The 16999-nt window shown below is 37.5% G+C and overlaps 1 protein-coding gene across 6 annotated transcripts in view; it reads left to right on the top strand.

The window, feature by feature from the left end:
- The window catches only part of LOC145775695 (myoferlin-like), a 213718-nt gene that overhangs the window by 21138 nt on the left and 175581 nt on the right, over nt 1–16999 (top strand). For 5 of the 6 annotated variants that reach the window (XR_014290170.1, XM_082587040.1, XM_082587039.1 and 2 more), the window contains exons 8-10: nt 9656–9784; nt 15402–15490; nt 15680–15780. Coding sequence is in view for 5 of the 6 variants with exons in the window: in XM_082587040.1 (XP_082443166.1) it covers nt 9656–9784; nt 15402–15490; nt 15680–15780 (319 nt within the window). In the remaining variant the exon portion in view is untranslated. Of the gene's footprint in view, nt 1–9655; nt 9785–13450; nt 13553–15401; nt 15491–15679; nt 15781–16999 lie in introns of those variants that run through there. The other variant, XM_082587043.1, reaches the window with a different exon arrangement.

Raw genomic sequence — 16999 nt, 5'->3', positions numbered from 1 at the left:
CACGAAAGAGTTTCTTAAATGTCTTAGCGCTTCTTTTGCTCAAAATGTATTTTATGTTCTCTGTTCACAGAATTGTTGACCGTTATAAGTGTAAATTATATTTGGAAACCTTGTGTATTCAAGGAAATATATTGCATCAGGTTACAAAAAAGAAGCACTCAATTGTGACGTCAAACAGCCGCCAGATTTCTTGAATTGCCAATACAAACGAATAGCAAAAGGTTGTGTTGTGTTCAGACAGCACATTTGAGCAGAATGCTATCCCAAGTGGAACAGTTGTTAGGGAAATTTGACGTTTTAATGATATCTTGGAATAGCTTTAAGAAAAAATAAAGCTGAAATTCTTATTATTAAACAGTCAAAAAGTTTTGAAACTGCAGATAGTACGATATTTCCGTCAGGTGGGGTCCTCAAGATTCGGCAGGAGCAATGGTAGGCTGGCTATACAACTTTTAATTTACGTAGAAATGTATGTTGGTCACTTTAGAAACCACCTGTTTGGTTTTAAACTTTGCAGCTGTTGTTTATGACTGACAAGTCAGGCCGGTTACTTGTTACTGAAATGAATAATTATTATCTTATTTAATGCAAAAGATATTTCATTTTCTTGATTATCTTATTTAACACTAGAACGGCCGAGGTGTCGAAATCGACACTTTTAGAAAATTAGTTCACTATTTTGGCCTTAATTGTTGTCGCAACGTTTTCAAACTTTTAATAGCTTCCCAATGCTTACAATTTATAGTTCAGTAGTATTTTTCTAAAAAAATTTTTTATGTTATCTCTAATGTGCGGATATACCTCCAACGGCCGAGGTGTCGAAATCGACACCTCATACAAATTTAATTGTATACAAGGATTTTTCAAGTATCAAAGATTTCCTGTGTGAAAAAAACTAATTCAATAGTTTTCACACACACATGTAGCGTTGCTTATGGTAATTATCCAACACTCGGCTTGATGAGTGTCACGCTCGGCTTGATTTTAGGTCATCCTACTGAGTTCATAGACACCTTCGTCCTTCACCAATCTGTTTGCATGACCTAATTTTTTGTCAATATAAAACTGTGACTTTTGAAATGTCTACCTCATTCTATACTTGTGAAAAGACGAGAAATCAGTGATAAGATTTATTGATAGTTGAGACTTCTGCTTTGCTGTCGGCTATGTAAGTGGAAGATCGAGAGTAACGAGAAAACTCGGATTATTTTACAAGGATAATAAATTTTGTTCATACATTGCAGATAATCATTTATAGAATTTACAGTGTCTTCAAAAAATTAGGTGGAGATGTCGGCACACGACTTTTACATGTAGATACACGGCTGCTGTAGACGCCAGCATGCTTTATGAAGACTCTGACAAAGATGATTCCTGTGATGAAGGAGACATGCCAGAAGAAGATTTGCAGGCACATGCTAGTAATATTTCAAATGACGAAGAATTATACCTTCCTGAAGATGCATGTAGTTCTTCAGATGAAGAAGATAATCTTGGTGGAAGTCCATCTTTGGCGCAGTACACAGCTAGTAACGGGGAGACGTGGACTCCATTATTAGCTGCAAGAGCAGTCCGTACCAATGCATCAAACATTGTACGGGTGAGATCTGTTGTCAATCCAAACGTTCGCCAACAATTAAGTTAGAAAAAGCCCTTATGATTGTTGGAAATTGTTCATTGACAATTCTATTTTGACATCCATACAAACAAATATCATGCAGGAAGCTATAAAAACTAACCCTAGTTTGCTTTTGCCGATGGATAAGTTGGAAGCGTTCATCGCCTTGCAATACGCAAGGAGTATTTACGGCAAGAGCCACTCTGTTGACTTTTTGTGGAGTACAATATACGGACCTGCTATCTTCAGAGAAACTATGTCTCGATCTAATTTTGTTGAAGTGAAAAAATTTATTAGGTTTGACAACAAACATCGTCGAAGCCAGCGATTAGCAACAGATAAGTTTATTCATATTCGAGAGCCACTGGAAGGACTTGTTGCTAATTGCATCTACAATTACACGCCGGATTGGAGCCTGACAATTGATGAGCAGCTGTTTCCAATGAAAAACAGATGTCCCTTTATCGTGTTCATGCCAAACAAACTAGACAAATTTGGCATGAAATTCTGGGTGTTAGCCGAGGTTCATTCCTAATACGTATGCAATTTATTACCGTATCTCGGAGCTATTGAAAGAGAGCAGCGAAATGGAAGGCTTCTCGCCGAGGATGTAGTGATGAGGATCACCACCAATTTACACAAACGAGGCGGGTACAACGTCACAACAGATAACTTTTTTACTAGGGTGAATCTTGCTGGTTTGCTACAGGAAAGAAATATAACCATTGTTGGAACTGTTCGAGCTAACAGTAAAGGACTGACAAAGGAGATGACCAAGGGTGGAGGAGAAGGATTTTCCAGTAAATTCTTCTACAGTTCAACGAACAACTGCATGCTTGTAAACTATCAGTGCAAACAAAAGAAAAATGTAAATGTCCTTTCCACTATGCATGATAGCCCCAGTGTCGATACAACAGAGAAAAAGAAACCCTCTGTTATTCATTTTTATAACGAGAACAAAGTAGCAGTTGATGTGTTTGACCAAATGAGAAGAAAATGCACCACACATGCAGCAAGCAAAAGATGGCCTCTTGCAGTTTGGACAAATATGCTAGATATTGCAGCGTTGAACTCTTGGATTATTTTTAGAAAAAGTTCCGACAGCAACATCAGCCGACTTGATTTCATCCTCCAGCTCATTGAGGGCGTGAGAACGCCTCATGTGCTGAAACGAAAGCCGACAGTGCAGAGAGAAAGAAGAGCAGGGACGACCATCTGGAAAGCGCAGAAAATGTGCCGGACATTATTGCAAAAACAATACAGTTATCATTTGCCGTTACTGTCGAAAATCAACTAGTGGGAAGTGTGGTAATAGTGACTGGAAAGTTACAGAGTGCCAAGGCTGCACTGCGTAAAGTGTTTGTTGGTTTGTTTGATTTTTTTTCTCCTGAATAAGAAAACTTTGTGTTATGTTTATGATAATTATGTCGTCGCTCTTTTGTATTTTTAGGTTATCGTAGCTTAGAGAGTCAAGAAATACTGTAGTCAAGATACAGATATAGTCAAGATTCGAACTGATCAGGACCTGGTAGCCTACGTCATAACTTTCGTCTGAAACCAAAAATATAAACAGCGCAAATGGGTGACAAAAGTAATAAGAGCTTCAGATAATTTGACAGTGCAAAATAAAACGAACTATTACTGTTAATTTTGCGGAAAAATAATAATTTTTTGAAAAGTGTCGATTTCGACACCATCGGCCGTTGGAGGTATACTTTTTTTTCGGCCGTTTTAGTGTTAATAACATTTTATTAACTTCGTTTTACCATGTGGGTTACATCACCCTGGCATGTTCAGTTGCTGTAACGTCACAATAGCTAGCCTATACTCTAAATTGTTTGTTGTGACATAAATACTATTTAATAACGGCTAAGTTTGATAATTTTTGTTACTTACATTTGTTTGTTGATCGCCTCCTTCAAAATATTAGCCTACACATTTGCAAAATTCTTAATTAAACCAAGTTTTATCTTAAACTTTTATCTAAAGCAGAAAATAGGCTCAAAATGCACAAAATAAAATGTAATTAATAATTTTCTGGGGGCAGCCCCCCAGACTCCCCCGTTGTTGTATTCGCTTTCGGCGAACACGCAGCACCCCCATTTCTAGAACTCACCAGCCGCCACTATGACGTCATAATCTACCTCCAGTTTTAACAATTTCATTGTGCGTTTATCTCGACTTCTGTACTACGTCATGGTTGTCTGTCCTTCTTGCATGTCCTGCTTATTGGCACTTATTGGCTATTTGTTTCTGTTTTAATAACATATTTGATATGTGTTTTGTTTCTGATAACTGCACTTATAATCTTGTCTTTTTTATTTTATTCAATCGTCATCTTCGCGGGCATCAACATGAATTATCTGTTTCCATGAGTCGCGGTTTTTAGCTAGCTTGCCAAGTGTCGTCAAATTTAGTTCCGTCTATGCTTGGATGTGGTCATGCCATCGTCTTTGTGGTCTGCCTCTTTTTTTCTTTTGGTTAACTTTACCTTCTATGTTTGCTGACTCCGTATTTGGATCTTTTAGAATGGCTGAACAGTTTTAGAACTTTTGACTTTATCGTTTCTGCAATGGGGAGTAGCTCGTTTCATTATCTTGTCTTATATATTATTCTTTCCATGTTTTTTTCGCTGCTACCAGATTTCTTATTTTCTTGGTAAGCTCCTGGCAACATTTCTAAACCCAGAGAATGTTTTAATTTAAACCATAGCGTTTGTGTGCGTTGCTGCCTAAAGCGTACTGCAATGCTTTAAATGTTTAGCAAATATCTTTTAACAAAAGTATGACTATTTTAACTTATCATCTAGTGACATTCAGCAATTGCCAGATTTCAAAATGCAAAGGTTGGATCGGGTCAAGATCCAGAAAATCTTGGATGCGTACTCCTCTGATGTGAGGTCAACAACAAAACAAAAATCGTGCTCACTTATAAAGCAGACAAACAAAGTCGTAATATCCAACTAACGGAATCAACAACATGATAAGACTGAATTGGCACGAGGGCATCAAACACACGCGGCTATTGCTTAAAATATTTATTAAACTTGTTTGAACTATTGCATAGAACTAAAATCAAAATTACGCATATTTTTCATCCTCCTCACATGGACCAAGTTTGTCATCCGCACAAGTGCGTACCATTCTACGGGTTGAAAAGTGCTGATCTGGAAGATTCTTGATTGCTTAAAACTGTACAACTATAAGGTGTTGCCATTACTCAGGCAATAAAGAAACAAACACCTCACACCGAGAAGCCCCTTTGTTGCTCAAGCGCAATCCTTGCTGGAGCACAACACTATTGCCTTATCTTGGATCACCAATACCTGGCAAGAGGAGTGGACACACAACACCTCCAGACTCCACACCTTTGTCCCCGACGCTGGACCCATGCCACCAGGAAAGGAGCTCAGCTGACCTGCCTGGGTACGGCTGAACTGCTTCCGCAAAGGTGTTGGACGCTACGCATCCTTGATGCACAAATGAAGCCTATCAACATCTGCGGCATGCAACTGTGGTGCTGAGGAACAGACAGCAGATCACATCATCCACCACTGCCCCACGTTTACTCCACCAAGGGCAGTTGACCTGTCAACGCTGGAGGACTCTACAATCAAGTGGCTGCTCGAAGAATGCCCGGACATTTGACCTCAATGAAACGTAGTCAAAAAAACTAAACTTGTGCTATTCAAATTTAGCAGATGCGTCAAATGGGCTTTATTACCAGCCGGGCCTTTTTTGCTTGAGGTACCTTAATGTAAAATAAATGAGATTACGTAAAAACGGAGGCTTTTATTTCTTTTTCAGGTGCATGCAATGACAAGTGAAATAGGTTAAGTCAAGTTGATGTATCAATTATTAAAAATATATTAGTAAACCAAGAACAGCGTGTAAGCTGCATCAGCATAACGGGGGCCAAGAACATTTGCTTCACAAAGCAATTGATTATTTACTTTACAAACGCTTTATAAAAGCCCTCTTTAGCACTTTTTGTTTTGAATGCAGCAGCAAGCGGAGGTAGCAAGAGCTTTTCCAATTAGTTAAGCAGATAACTTTAGATTTCTCGTAAAATACTTCATTTGGTGACACAAGCATGAAAATTGGTACATATGTACCTTAGACCATGTAGATTTCAAAAGTTTAATTAACCAAACGAAAATTCAAAGCGGCGGCCCGTGACTTCAAAATTCAAAATGGCCGCCATTCCGGTCCTGGACTGACGTAGGAAAGTTGTTTTATGAGAGCAATTTAGGTGTTTTTCATCTCTTACTATCTTGAAAATGTTTTTTGTGACATTTTTAGCCAGTGTTTATGATTTCAGATTGTACCTCTCATTAAAAATCTTCTCAAAAACGGGGAAAAAACGTTTTTTTGTGTTTTTAGCGAAAAAAGGGTGGTCATATGTTACTTAAAAAATGACAGTCTCAGCAAAATCCCTCGTTACTGTTCACCCTCAAATTCAGTGTATTTAAAAAGAGACAGAAGTAGGGGTCCAACTCGAAAGTCACCAGAGTAAATTTTTTGAGCAAACAGAGGTGGTATTTGTAGTAAAATCTGATTGTTGGTTTGTCAATTATTACAAATAATTATGTTTCGAGGCGTCAGAAATGAAGTTTTGTGCGTAACTATTGGTTAGCTGCCAAGAGTAACACACAAAATTTCCTTTTTGACGCTACTGAAACGACAATGTTAACCTTGACCAATAGCAAGACTCAGTATCAGCTATGACAGAGTTTTAGAGATCTTAACCCAACTCGGAGAAGCAACAGTCAACAGATTTGTAAAGATAGGTGTTGTTTGCCCTCCAAAGCTCAAGTTTGATACTTTTACTGTGTCGGCAGTTGACAACATTGACCATAATCCTTCGGCGACAACAGCAACAAGCTCATTCCACGGAACAAGTATTTCACATTTTCAAAGCCAGATTGGTGGAATACCACAGAACAAACTAGAAGTTATCCGAGGTATAAAGAAGATACCAGATTTGCCTGACTCGTACACGGTTGTCAAACCTGCATTTTTCGCTAAACAACCACTTCCACCTGCGTATGACATACAGAAAATACCTAGCCCATCTTTATTTCTGATTGACAGACAGTTCAACTGGCTAGACCACGTACGTCTCATTGAAGAATATGATGACAAGGTGCAAGCAACGTGGTCCGCATTCAATGCCTCACAGATGCAAAATCACAAATTCGATGTCAGCTTTTCGTGCATTTCACCACTTTTGAAAGATAAAGCAGACAGTGTGTCTGCAATAAAGCATGTTATGGATCAAGTCCAGCAAACTATGTCGTATCTTAATCCGTCTCAAACACCAGTCATTACAGCTGACCAACCTCTTTTTGCACTATCTAAACAAGTGCAATGGTATTGGCCTGATGAATACGGCAACTTGGTCATCATCATGGGTGATGGTGATAGATGGAGCATGTTTAGTACACTCTACTACGGTACACCAAAACATCATACGTTTGGTGAACATGCCCAGAAGGACTTCGTGGAGAAAATTAAGCCATATGCCAGAAAGCACAAACGAACGGATGTTGTGTTTGACACTTACAAGGACGGAAGCATCAAATCTCATGCTCGTATAAAGAGGGGTAAAGGTAGCAGGCGGAGAGTTACTTGAGATGGGAGAGTCCCAAAGAACTGGCCAAACCTTTTGCAAAATACAGATAATAAAAAAGAACTTTATCCATTCTTAGCTGATTCCATCCAAGAATTCATGCCACCGGATGATATCGTTTACGCTTCCAAGAATGAAAAAGCTGTTACTAATAATGTCAATCCCGCTTTCGTCAATTTGAGCTCAAACCAAGAAGAAGCCGATACCAAAATGTTTGTTCATCTTCATCATTGTCTCAAGTATGAAACTATACAAAAAGCAGCCATCCTGGCTAATGACATTGATGTGTTCGTTATTGGAATTGGCTTGTTTGAAAACTTGAGCAAGGACGGACTTCACGAACTATGGATATCTTTCGGGAGAGGAAACAAAAGAAGATGGATTCCTATTCATCAGATATTTTCTGTCCTGGGTCCACAGAAATGCAAAGGGCTGTTGTTCTTTCATGCCTTTATAGTGGCTGTGACTCTTGTTCAGGCATGAAAGGAAAGGGGAAGAAGTCGTTCTTTGCAACGTGGTCAGTGTATCCAGATGTGACGCCAACATTTCAGAAGCTCAGTCAGTGTCCAGAGGAAATAAATGCAGAAGATTTTGAGATCCTTCAAAAATTCACGGTATATCTTTTTGATAAAAGTAGCACTGATGATAAGATAGACATTGCAAGAATGACTTTGTTTACACTTAAAAATAAACAATATAATAATATTCCACCAACAGAAGATGCGCTGAAATTGCATGCACTTCGGGCAGCATATCAGGCCGGACACATTTGGGGACGAGCTCTTGAAAGGAGTCGAGAATTGCCATCTCCAAGTAACTGGGGGTGGAAATCTGGAGATGGGGGAACATGGGACATTATGTGGACAAGAAAAGACCCCGCAGCCGAAGCATGTAAAGAACTAAGACGATGCAATTGTAAAAAAGAATGCAAAAGCTGTAAATGTAAAAATGCAAATTTACCATGCACTTCACTATATGTTCCTGTCCTTGTGACCATGAATAGATATTATTTGCATGTGAATCATTGTCATAAACATGATTTACGTACTCAGTAGTAATAACTGATAACAGAAATGTTGACTGTACATGAATTGTCTTTTTAAGAAAGTATTTTAAGTCTGTTTGGGTGGAAGTATCAAAGTTTAGACTATTCTGCACACCTGACTGTCAAATTTGTGAAACCCTTTCTCTGTCCATAGTACGTTACACACTTGTTTTTGTTGAATACCATCTTAAATCATTCATACTGTCTTAAAAGTAACATTTTCAAGGTAGTAAGAAATGAGACACATCTACATTGCTTTCATAAAGCAACTTTCCTACGTCAGTCTAGGACCTGAATGGCGGCCATTTTGAATTTTGACGTCACGGGCCGCCATTTTGAATTTTCGTTTGGTTAATTAAACTTTTGAAATCTACATAGTCCAAAGTACATGTGTGCCAATTTTCATGCTTGTGTCACCAAATGAAGTATTTTCAGGGTTATCTACCTCACTAAATGCAGTATTTCTCTCTTTGTACAGGTCTGTAAAAAGTCGTGAATTCAGTGATTCGTTTTTACGACGTTTAAATGGAAGTGCAACCAATCGAGAAAGCAGTAGCCTACCTGTCCTTCATCTAATATTTACAAATATTTAGGCTACTCCAGCGTCAAGCAATATACAATGCGGTAGCTCCTACTTTTTTAACAATTTAGAGTTGATGTCTTTGTGATCTCAAATATTAGAATACTACAATAACACAGTGAAAGCAATGTGTGGGATAATAACAAGAAGGAAAACAAGAAATGGTGGATATGCTCGAGATAAAGGAGACTATTGAACAACTTGCAAGGGCAAAAGGAGTAAGATGGTATGGCCATGTGCTAAAGAGGGAGAAAGAAAGTGCTCAAATGGCTTTGAAATTATGTAGATGCGAAGAGGAAGCGGAGACAACCAAAAATATTGCAATATGGAAAGAACATGAAGAAAGAGGCAGACATGGTCAGACTGGAGGAACATGCAATGGAGAAAATTGTGGCGACAATCGCTGCAAGGAAAGAATCGGCCATCTCCAAAACCGAATTTCAATGATGATATGATAATAAATGTAGGCCTACTCGACTGCGCCTCAGTAGGGTGGTGTTGAAACTAGCTGTTATGCAAAGATTGAGAGCAACATACTGTATATCTAAGATACGAGATACAGCGTTGAGGAAGATTAAAACCTTTTTTTAGCAAACCTCATGAACCAACTTCGAGAATCCCAAAAGAGGAAAAATATGATGTTGGACAAGCTAACGACGACCGGAGGTTATATAGACCAATTTTGTTTGTTCTTTTCGCATGAAGAAGAAACGGCTACCTCATGATGTTTTGGCTATTTTGTTCGATAAAAAAATATTTTCAATCTTTTATGTTATATTAGATTTGCCGGAAAGAAAATCAGAACAAGCGTAATCGAAGGACGGAACGATCCTCAATGGGACGAACAACTGAATCTCCCGATTAAGTTTCCATCTATGTGTGACGCAATAAAGTTTACCATCAGTGATTGGTAGGTTATTGTTGTGATGCTTGCACGCAAAACACTTCTTTAATGAGCAGGCTGGCTTCAAAAGTTTAGAATGCGGCACGTTTGACACAAAAGAGCTTGTTGCATTTGTAGATAACTTGATTATTACAGTAGGCTCAGAACTTTTGTGATTTTATAATGTTAAATCTTCGGTACATTGAATATATGAAACTATAAATGAAGATTAATTATGATGATCAATTACACTGGTCAACAAAAAGAAAATTCTTGTTGCAGGAGATTTTTTGATCGATTCCAAATGAGTTTTAGCCATTGATTCCAAATCTGCAATCAGATTTTTTCTGCAAGCTCTAGTTTTTATGCAATGCACCAGTGGATATTTTGAGGCTTGCAGCATTTGGTCTGAAATTTAAAACAAAATTCCAACTATTTAGTTCTAGTTACCACGGCAGTTAACCTCGATTTACAGCGATACGATGATTGGTTTTACAAATGCCAAAAAGAAGTTGATTCTTTTTGTTATATTTGTGGCATATACTCATTCCCTCGTCAGAGACGAAATATAACGCCATTCGTGAAGCGGGCCTACAAAGCTTATTTTCAAGTTCCTCTGGTAGATCAAGAGAAGAAATGGGCTCCACATATTGTCTGCCATAATTGCGAAGAAATGCTTAAAGACTGGACAAAGAAAACATGTAACGGACTTCCTTTTGGTGTCCCTATGGTGTGGCGTGAACCGAAGGACCACTGCACTGATTGTTACTTTTGTTTGATTAACACCAAGGAAAACCAGAGAAAACAGACAAACACCAGGAAAAACAGACAAAACATTTCTTATCCAAATATTCCTTCCGCCATTCGACTGGTCCTTCACTCTGAAACGTTTCCACCTCCAGTATTTAATGGTTTTGCATCCTCCGATGATGAAGAAACAGACTCTGAGATGTACCACGGTAGTATGGAATGCGAGTATACTAAGGAAGCAGATGCAGACTCAGAAGGCTCTAATTCTGAAACCATTCAGAAATTTAATCAGTCGAACTAAATGACTTGGTACGAGACTTGGACTTATCCAAGCAAGCTGCTGAGCTTTTAGCATCAAGGCTTAGTGAAAAGCACGTATTGGACTGTTCCACCAAGGTTTCGTTTTTCAGGAAACGAGATGAAATGTTTATGTCTTTTTTTTTCAGAGGAACTTATAAAGGAGCTTATTTATGCTTGTAATTGCAATAGGTCTGCATGCAGTGGCATGGTTACCACTGTAGTTGTGAAAATGATTCGTTTGTTATGTATATAGCCTATATAGTTTTTGAAATTTTGTTTACGACGCTTTTCGAATGATTTTGTAATGTTTTTTTAAATATTTCGGTGCATTCCTATCAGTAAGTATAGATCTAAGCTATAGACAAAACAGTTAAGCAGTTATTTCAGTCGTAAAAGATGTTTTTTTTCCTATTTATCAAAATATTATTTTTTTTGAAAATATTTAGTTTTTACTCAAAAAAAGGAAAAATCAAAATTTGCAAAAAATCTAGAGCTTCTAGACCAAAAATAACGTCATATTTGGACTCAGCTCCCCAAAATTACCCAAGACCAAGTGAATTTGGAAATGCAACAAATTTTTTGTTGACCAGTGTTATTATTAATCAATTAATCATCATTAATTAATAAAGTGAATGTCTTCTGAGACACCGAGACCTAACCCTGGCACGCCGTCAGCAAGAAGCGGTTGACTTGATCACATCGAAAATTTTGTTTGAGAATTATTAAAATAAAGTTCAACCAGCCTCATGTTTAAAAAGAATATATACTGAAGATGCTCATTATGTAGCGAAATATATATTCTTTTTAAACATGAAGCTGGTTGAACTTTATTTTAATAATTCTCAAACAAAATCATCATTAATTATTATTAATTATGTTGATTAAATTCCTACTATTTATAAAAAACTATTGTAAGTGCTTGTCTTATGTATTTAAATTGGTTACATGCTGATTGACAACTATGCAATGGTACAGGGGTCACCAACTGGCGGCCCGCGGGCCGCATGCGACCCGCCACGCTGTTATGTGCGGCCCGCGAAAGGCATCAGCATACAAGTACAATCAAAAATACTTTTCTTGGGGAGTTAAAGAGCATGAAAGTGTTAAAGAGCAATACTTTCCGTGAAGCATATTTTCGCTTTGCATACGATTCCACCGACCGACCAATCAGATTGTAGTTCTAGGTGAGGGTCGCTTAAAGTTATTCCAATGCGATGTCCAGGACAAATGCTCCACATTTGTCCCAGTGGTTGATTAAAACTTCTGCTTTCGAATTTCAATCCCGTTTGTTCATCGCTGCCCCACTGTCCCAGTGGTTGATTAAAACATCTGTTTTCGAATTTCAAAATTGTCTGTGAGTAGGCTATAGGGTTACTTATTTTAAGTTTGTAAATGTCATGTAAACACTAGTGTGCGTTCCACCGTTATTGTGTTTCACGAGCAATGTTCCTTTTATGCAAGTTTTTGTTGGTAAAATAGGTCGGTGTGCCAACTCAATTTATAACAAATTTGCAAAATATTATATATCAATTTAAAAACTTTTTCTGGCTGTATTATGAAAAGTGGGGTAGCGCAACGGATAAGGCGTTGGCTTTCCAATTATGCAAAGCTGGTTCGAATGCCGGCTTCAGCTGGTTGTTGAAAACACCGCTCACCTCTACCCAGGGTGTAATAAATTGGGTGGCGTAGTTGCTGAAGTAAAGGCGGCCGAGAGAAAGGAACTGGCCACCCTACTCTCCTTAGTGCCGAAGGCTTAGTACAATGAGAACCTTATCTTCTCATACCCGACACTTGAATTAAGTATGGGACCCCCTTTACCTTGTATTATAAAAATATTCAGCTTAGTACTGCAAAATGTAATTGTTAATCAACAATTCTTGCCATGCTGATAAGCACCGCAAGTGACAGTAATGTCTAATAATAAAAAAAAAACGGTTTTATAGACTCTGACAAAAAGGATGAAAAACCAACTCATTGGTTTTTTAGAGGGAACACTGTTCATGAGTTACGATAGATACGTTTTTTCGGTGGTTTCCACAAGCGTTTGTTTCATGGTGCCTGTTTTTTTCCTTTTTATTGGAGCCTATTTTTCGCTGATATGTTTGCAGGTCACTATTGTGCCTGTATTGCGATGCGTCAAACATTTCCTTGTTTACTGAAACTGTTAATTGCAAGATATCTTTTGCGAAGCGAAGTGACAACACCACTCTTGCTTGGCGATGAATATTCTGATGAAACCGCTCGCCTTGTTACAAGTGCGCAAAACAAGTGGCCTCGTTTATTCGGCATTGTCAAAGAAGTCAAAAGTGTTGTTAAAGGAGCTTGGCCTGGCAGTAGCGTTGTTCGACTAATTTTGTTGCTGCGGTATTATAAGATAAATAATGACAACATGTAACGCTGGATACTGGTTAAGAAATGCGTTCTTTTCTAGCATAAGAGTGAACATACTAAAAATTTTATTAGTGCAGCCCGCCACAGCTTTCCTTAGTGCCAAAGTGGCCGGCATGCAAAAAAGGTTGGTGACCCCTGCAATGGTACGTTATACAATTTGATTTTTCATGACTCATACAGTTTATTTTCTCTTCGCTCTGCTGTTATTTAAGTTTCTTGTTGGTTGATAACATTTAAACCCTTTTTTTCTAGTTTCAACATTTGTGCGCGATGATTTTTGTTCGGAAGTTGAATTTCATTTGCATGTTTGGTTGGTTTACAGCAACGTGGTCCTGTGTTTACCATGCTAGACAGGTAGTCACTACCTAATATAGCCCCTTGAAGAAGTCAGTCGTGTCTGATTGACGAAACGTCAAAATGAATGCGGAATATCACCTTACACATCTTGTGATAGTTCAGCTTAGTTTGTACCAGAAGAACTTATATCATGTAATTTAACTAAATGCCTGGCAATACCTCATCCAACTTTTATCAATGACAATAATCAAAAGAAACTGTCGTGCTCATGTTGAGGATGCACATGACTCACCAGCTCTCAAACTCTAGTTTGAAACATTATCGATTGAGAAATGCAGTTATTTTCAACGCTTTTGTCACGATTCTTACCAGGAAAGAGACTTGTAAAGGATTAATGACGTAATTAATGGGATATCACCGAAAAGCAGTCAATTAGATGGTCGAATAGTTCTACCAATGAGAGGATAATTAAAAATCATTGAAGGACTTTAATGAACGGCTCAACACTTCCAACAAATATCAAAGTAACAGTGAACAGCAATAGATTCCAACGCTTGTAACTCTTAATCGACTTTAACGTAATTCACTCACAGCTTCTCATATAACTCTAATTTCGATCACAGTTTATAACAGCACCAAATCTCATCTACACGTATTTAATAACTTCAACTCTCTATCAACAATAATCTCACTATAATCGTTACCTCCATATTACCATCTACTACAATAACTTTACGCAAATTACTCCACTATTTATAGCAGATTTGTTTGGTCCAATAACTTCGAGAAGGTACAATAATGTTACATCATAAGAACTCATTGTTCTGTCAAGTTTTACTACACGTAAACATCTTTGTGAGTTCATAAAACCCTACACTTGGCAAATCCTGAGAAGCAAGCTGAAGAAGCTTCCAGACTTGCACGTGCAACGAAACTTCTAGAAATACGTTACATGTAAAGATTTCGCAATCAAAGGTCACTATAGGACAGTAACCGATAATAACATATCGTACAAGAATTTTACAATTCAAACAGTACGGTCGGTCAAGACATAATGTAGCCTGTCGTGAGGCTTCGCATATTGATTATGACAACTATCAGGGCCGTTGACAGGATTTCTTGGGCCCGGTACAAATTTATTTTCGGGCCCCCTTCATTGACAAAGTTATGAATATAAAGCTTGTGCACAAACTTTTATTGATGTCATTTAACAAATCTTGCGCAATCTTAAAATTTCCTGAACCGCAAAACTTACTATCTCTATCTAGCGGTTGCTTTCTTGAACTTCATGGCGTTAGAGTATTACTTTCCGATTCCATTGATGTTTCACTGGTCATTTTGGGCTCACCAGAAGAGAATTTACAGCACTGCAGACAGTTTTCAATTTGATTTCGGAAAAGTGTTTGGGCCTAGATACAATCGGAAAAGGAGTTTTGGTCTAATTTTTAGTGCAGAAATAGGGATAGTAATCTTCCTACCTGTGCCATTTCAGTTTTTGAGTTTGAACTAATATTAGCCGGTTTATTTTGAAATTCGTGTTTGGGATAATATTTGTGGTTAAGGAAATCACTACTAGACTAAATTCTTATTTTACTGTTTAGTGGCAGAAGTGGCTATTTTACCACCAGAAAGCTGAAGTGGGCCCGGTACCCATAAGGGGGCCCGGTACTTTACCATCTGACAGCTGAAAGGGCTGTTTTAACCTCTGATGGCAATTCATTTAGATCTAATTATATTAAGATCTTGATAATGTTTGAAGTCGCTGGAAATTTTTTAAATCCGGGCCCCTAAAATATTGCGGGCCGGGTCCAAAAGTACCACCTACAAGTTCTACACCCCCCTGTCAACGCCCCTGACAACTATCATATATGACGTTTCATCATATTGCACAAGGTATCTATTGCAGGGACCGCTTTAGTTCAGATGACCCGATAGGAACGGCTATCATACCAATGTCCAGAATATCTGCAACTGGAGAGAATTCTGCCGGAGCTGGTATAACCTCATGCCTTCTCATAGTTGATTTTTAACTCTAATACTTTTTAAATCACCCTAGGTCATTGGTTATATCTTTTAGAGTTTTAGACTAACGATTTTGCCTTGCATTGTTACGACATTAGTTTTTATCGAAAGATGTCCGTCAAAAACTAGTTGCCATGGCTACTCGAACACAAACATGTTTAGGTTTCCTTCCAACCTTCGGACCGACGTTCGTGAACTTTTATGGATCTCCCAGAGAGTTCTCTGAGATTAGTGACAGTCTAGCAGCACTCAACCTCGGAAAAGTAAGCACTTGTGTGTACGTCAACCAAGCGGCTGTTATGTAGCGTGCTTAGTAATATCCACAAGTATTTCGCTCTTTTGGATTTTTCCCTTGCAAACAAAATATATGTATTAGTATACTCATATATATTATATTACATATATATACATATATACATATATATATATATATACATATATATTACATATATATATTAGTATACTATGTATTAGTATACTCATAGTAACATGATACGTTTACCCTTTGCTCCAGAAATTCAAACGAAGAAGTTCTTCATATAAATAATTATTTAAAAAAAATCAAAAATATATATCACTAACCTAATAACTAGGGCAATTTTTTTGTAACCTAAAAAACTCAAAACAGTGACTTATTTTTGCAAAAAAGTAACTTTATTTAACAAAAACAAGAAAGCGAAAGAAATGGCAGCAATTCAACATAAAAAAGCATCTAAATTAGTTTAAATTTGTACTCAAATCATAATTACACATTCAAATTATACATAAATGTAATGTTTTACATTCTCTGGCAGGAAGTTTCTGTCAATCAAACACTTTAGCTGTTGCAGGTAAAACAAGTGGTTAAATATAGTTAACACAATTTGTTAATTTGTTTCATCCAAAAAAATTACTTCACGTTTACCACATTTTGGGAATACACGCGATGCGAACAAGCATGGGCTCGTGCGAACCTAAAATCCGTACCATAGTAGAAGATATATTAAAAGTCTTGGCATTACATAGAATGTAAATTCATATGTCCAGTAGCAATGAAAAATAAATGAATAAAGGAATTAGGCAAAGAAGTATTCAAAATAAAGTGACTTAACAAATGAAAAGTAACCTAAAAACACAAAAAGTGACTTTTGGTAACTTTATAACTTTTAAATATTGACCCCACAACCATGAAACTTTGGTTCTACATTTCTTTTGTTAATTGGTACAACTAAAAAAAAGTAACTTTAGTGACAAAAAATCGCCCTACTAATAACAAATGTTGTTATTATTCACCTGAATACCTTACAGGCTGGTTCATCCCTAGTGATATCATCAGAAGGTTCTCATACAAATAGAATAATATTTGAATATAATTTTGATTAGATTATATTCAAACTAGTGGCGCAGCGTGTCCATTTTGTTGAGTGTTCACTTTTTCAGCAAAGTTCAACCACATATAGTTTACCTTAATTTAGAAAAGGCCTGGGTTCGGTTCAACTGAGT

Source organism: Aplidium turbinatum, chromosome 8 (genome assembly GCF_918807975.1).
Source record: "Aplidium turbinatum chromosome 8, kaAplTurb1.1, whole genome shotgun sequence".
Taxonomy (NCBI): Eukaryota; Metazoa; Chordata; class Ascidiacea; order Aplousobranchia; family Polyclinidae; genus Aplidium; species Aplidium turbinatum.
This window is presented reverse-complemented; position numbering and strand designations above follow the sequence as displayed.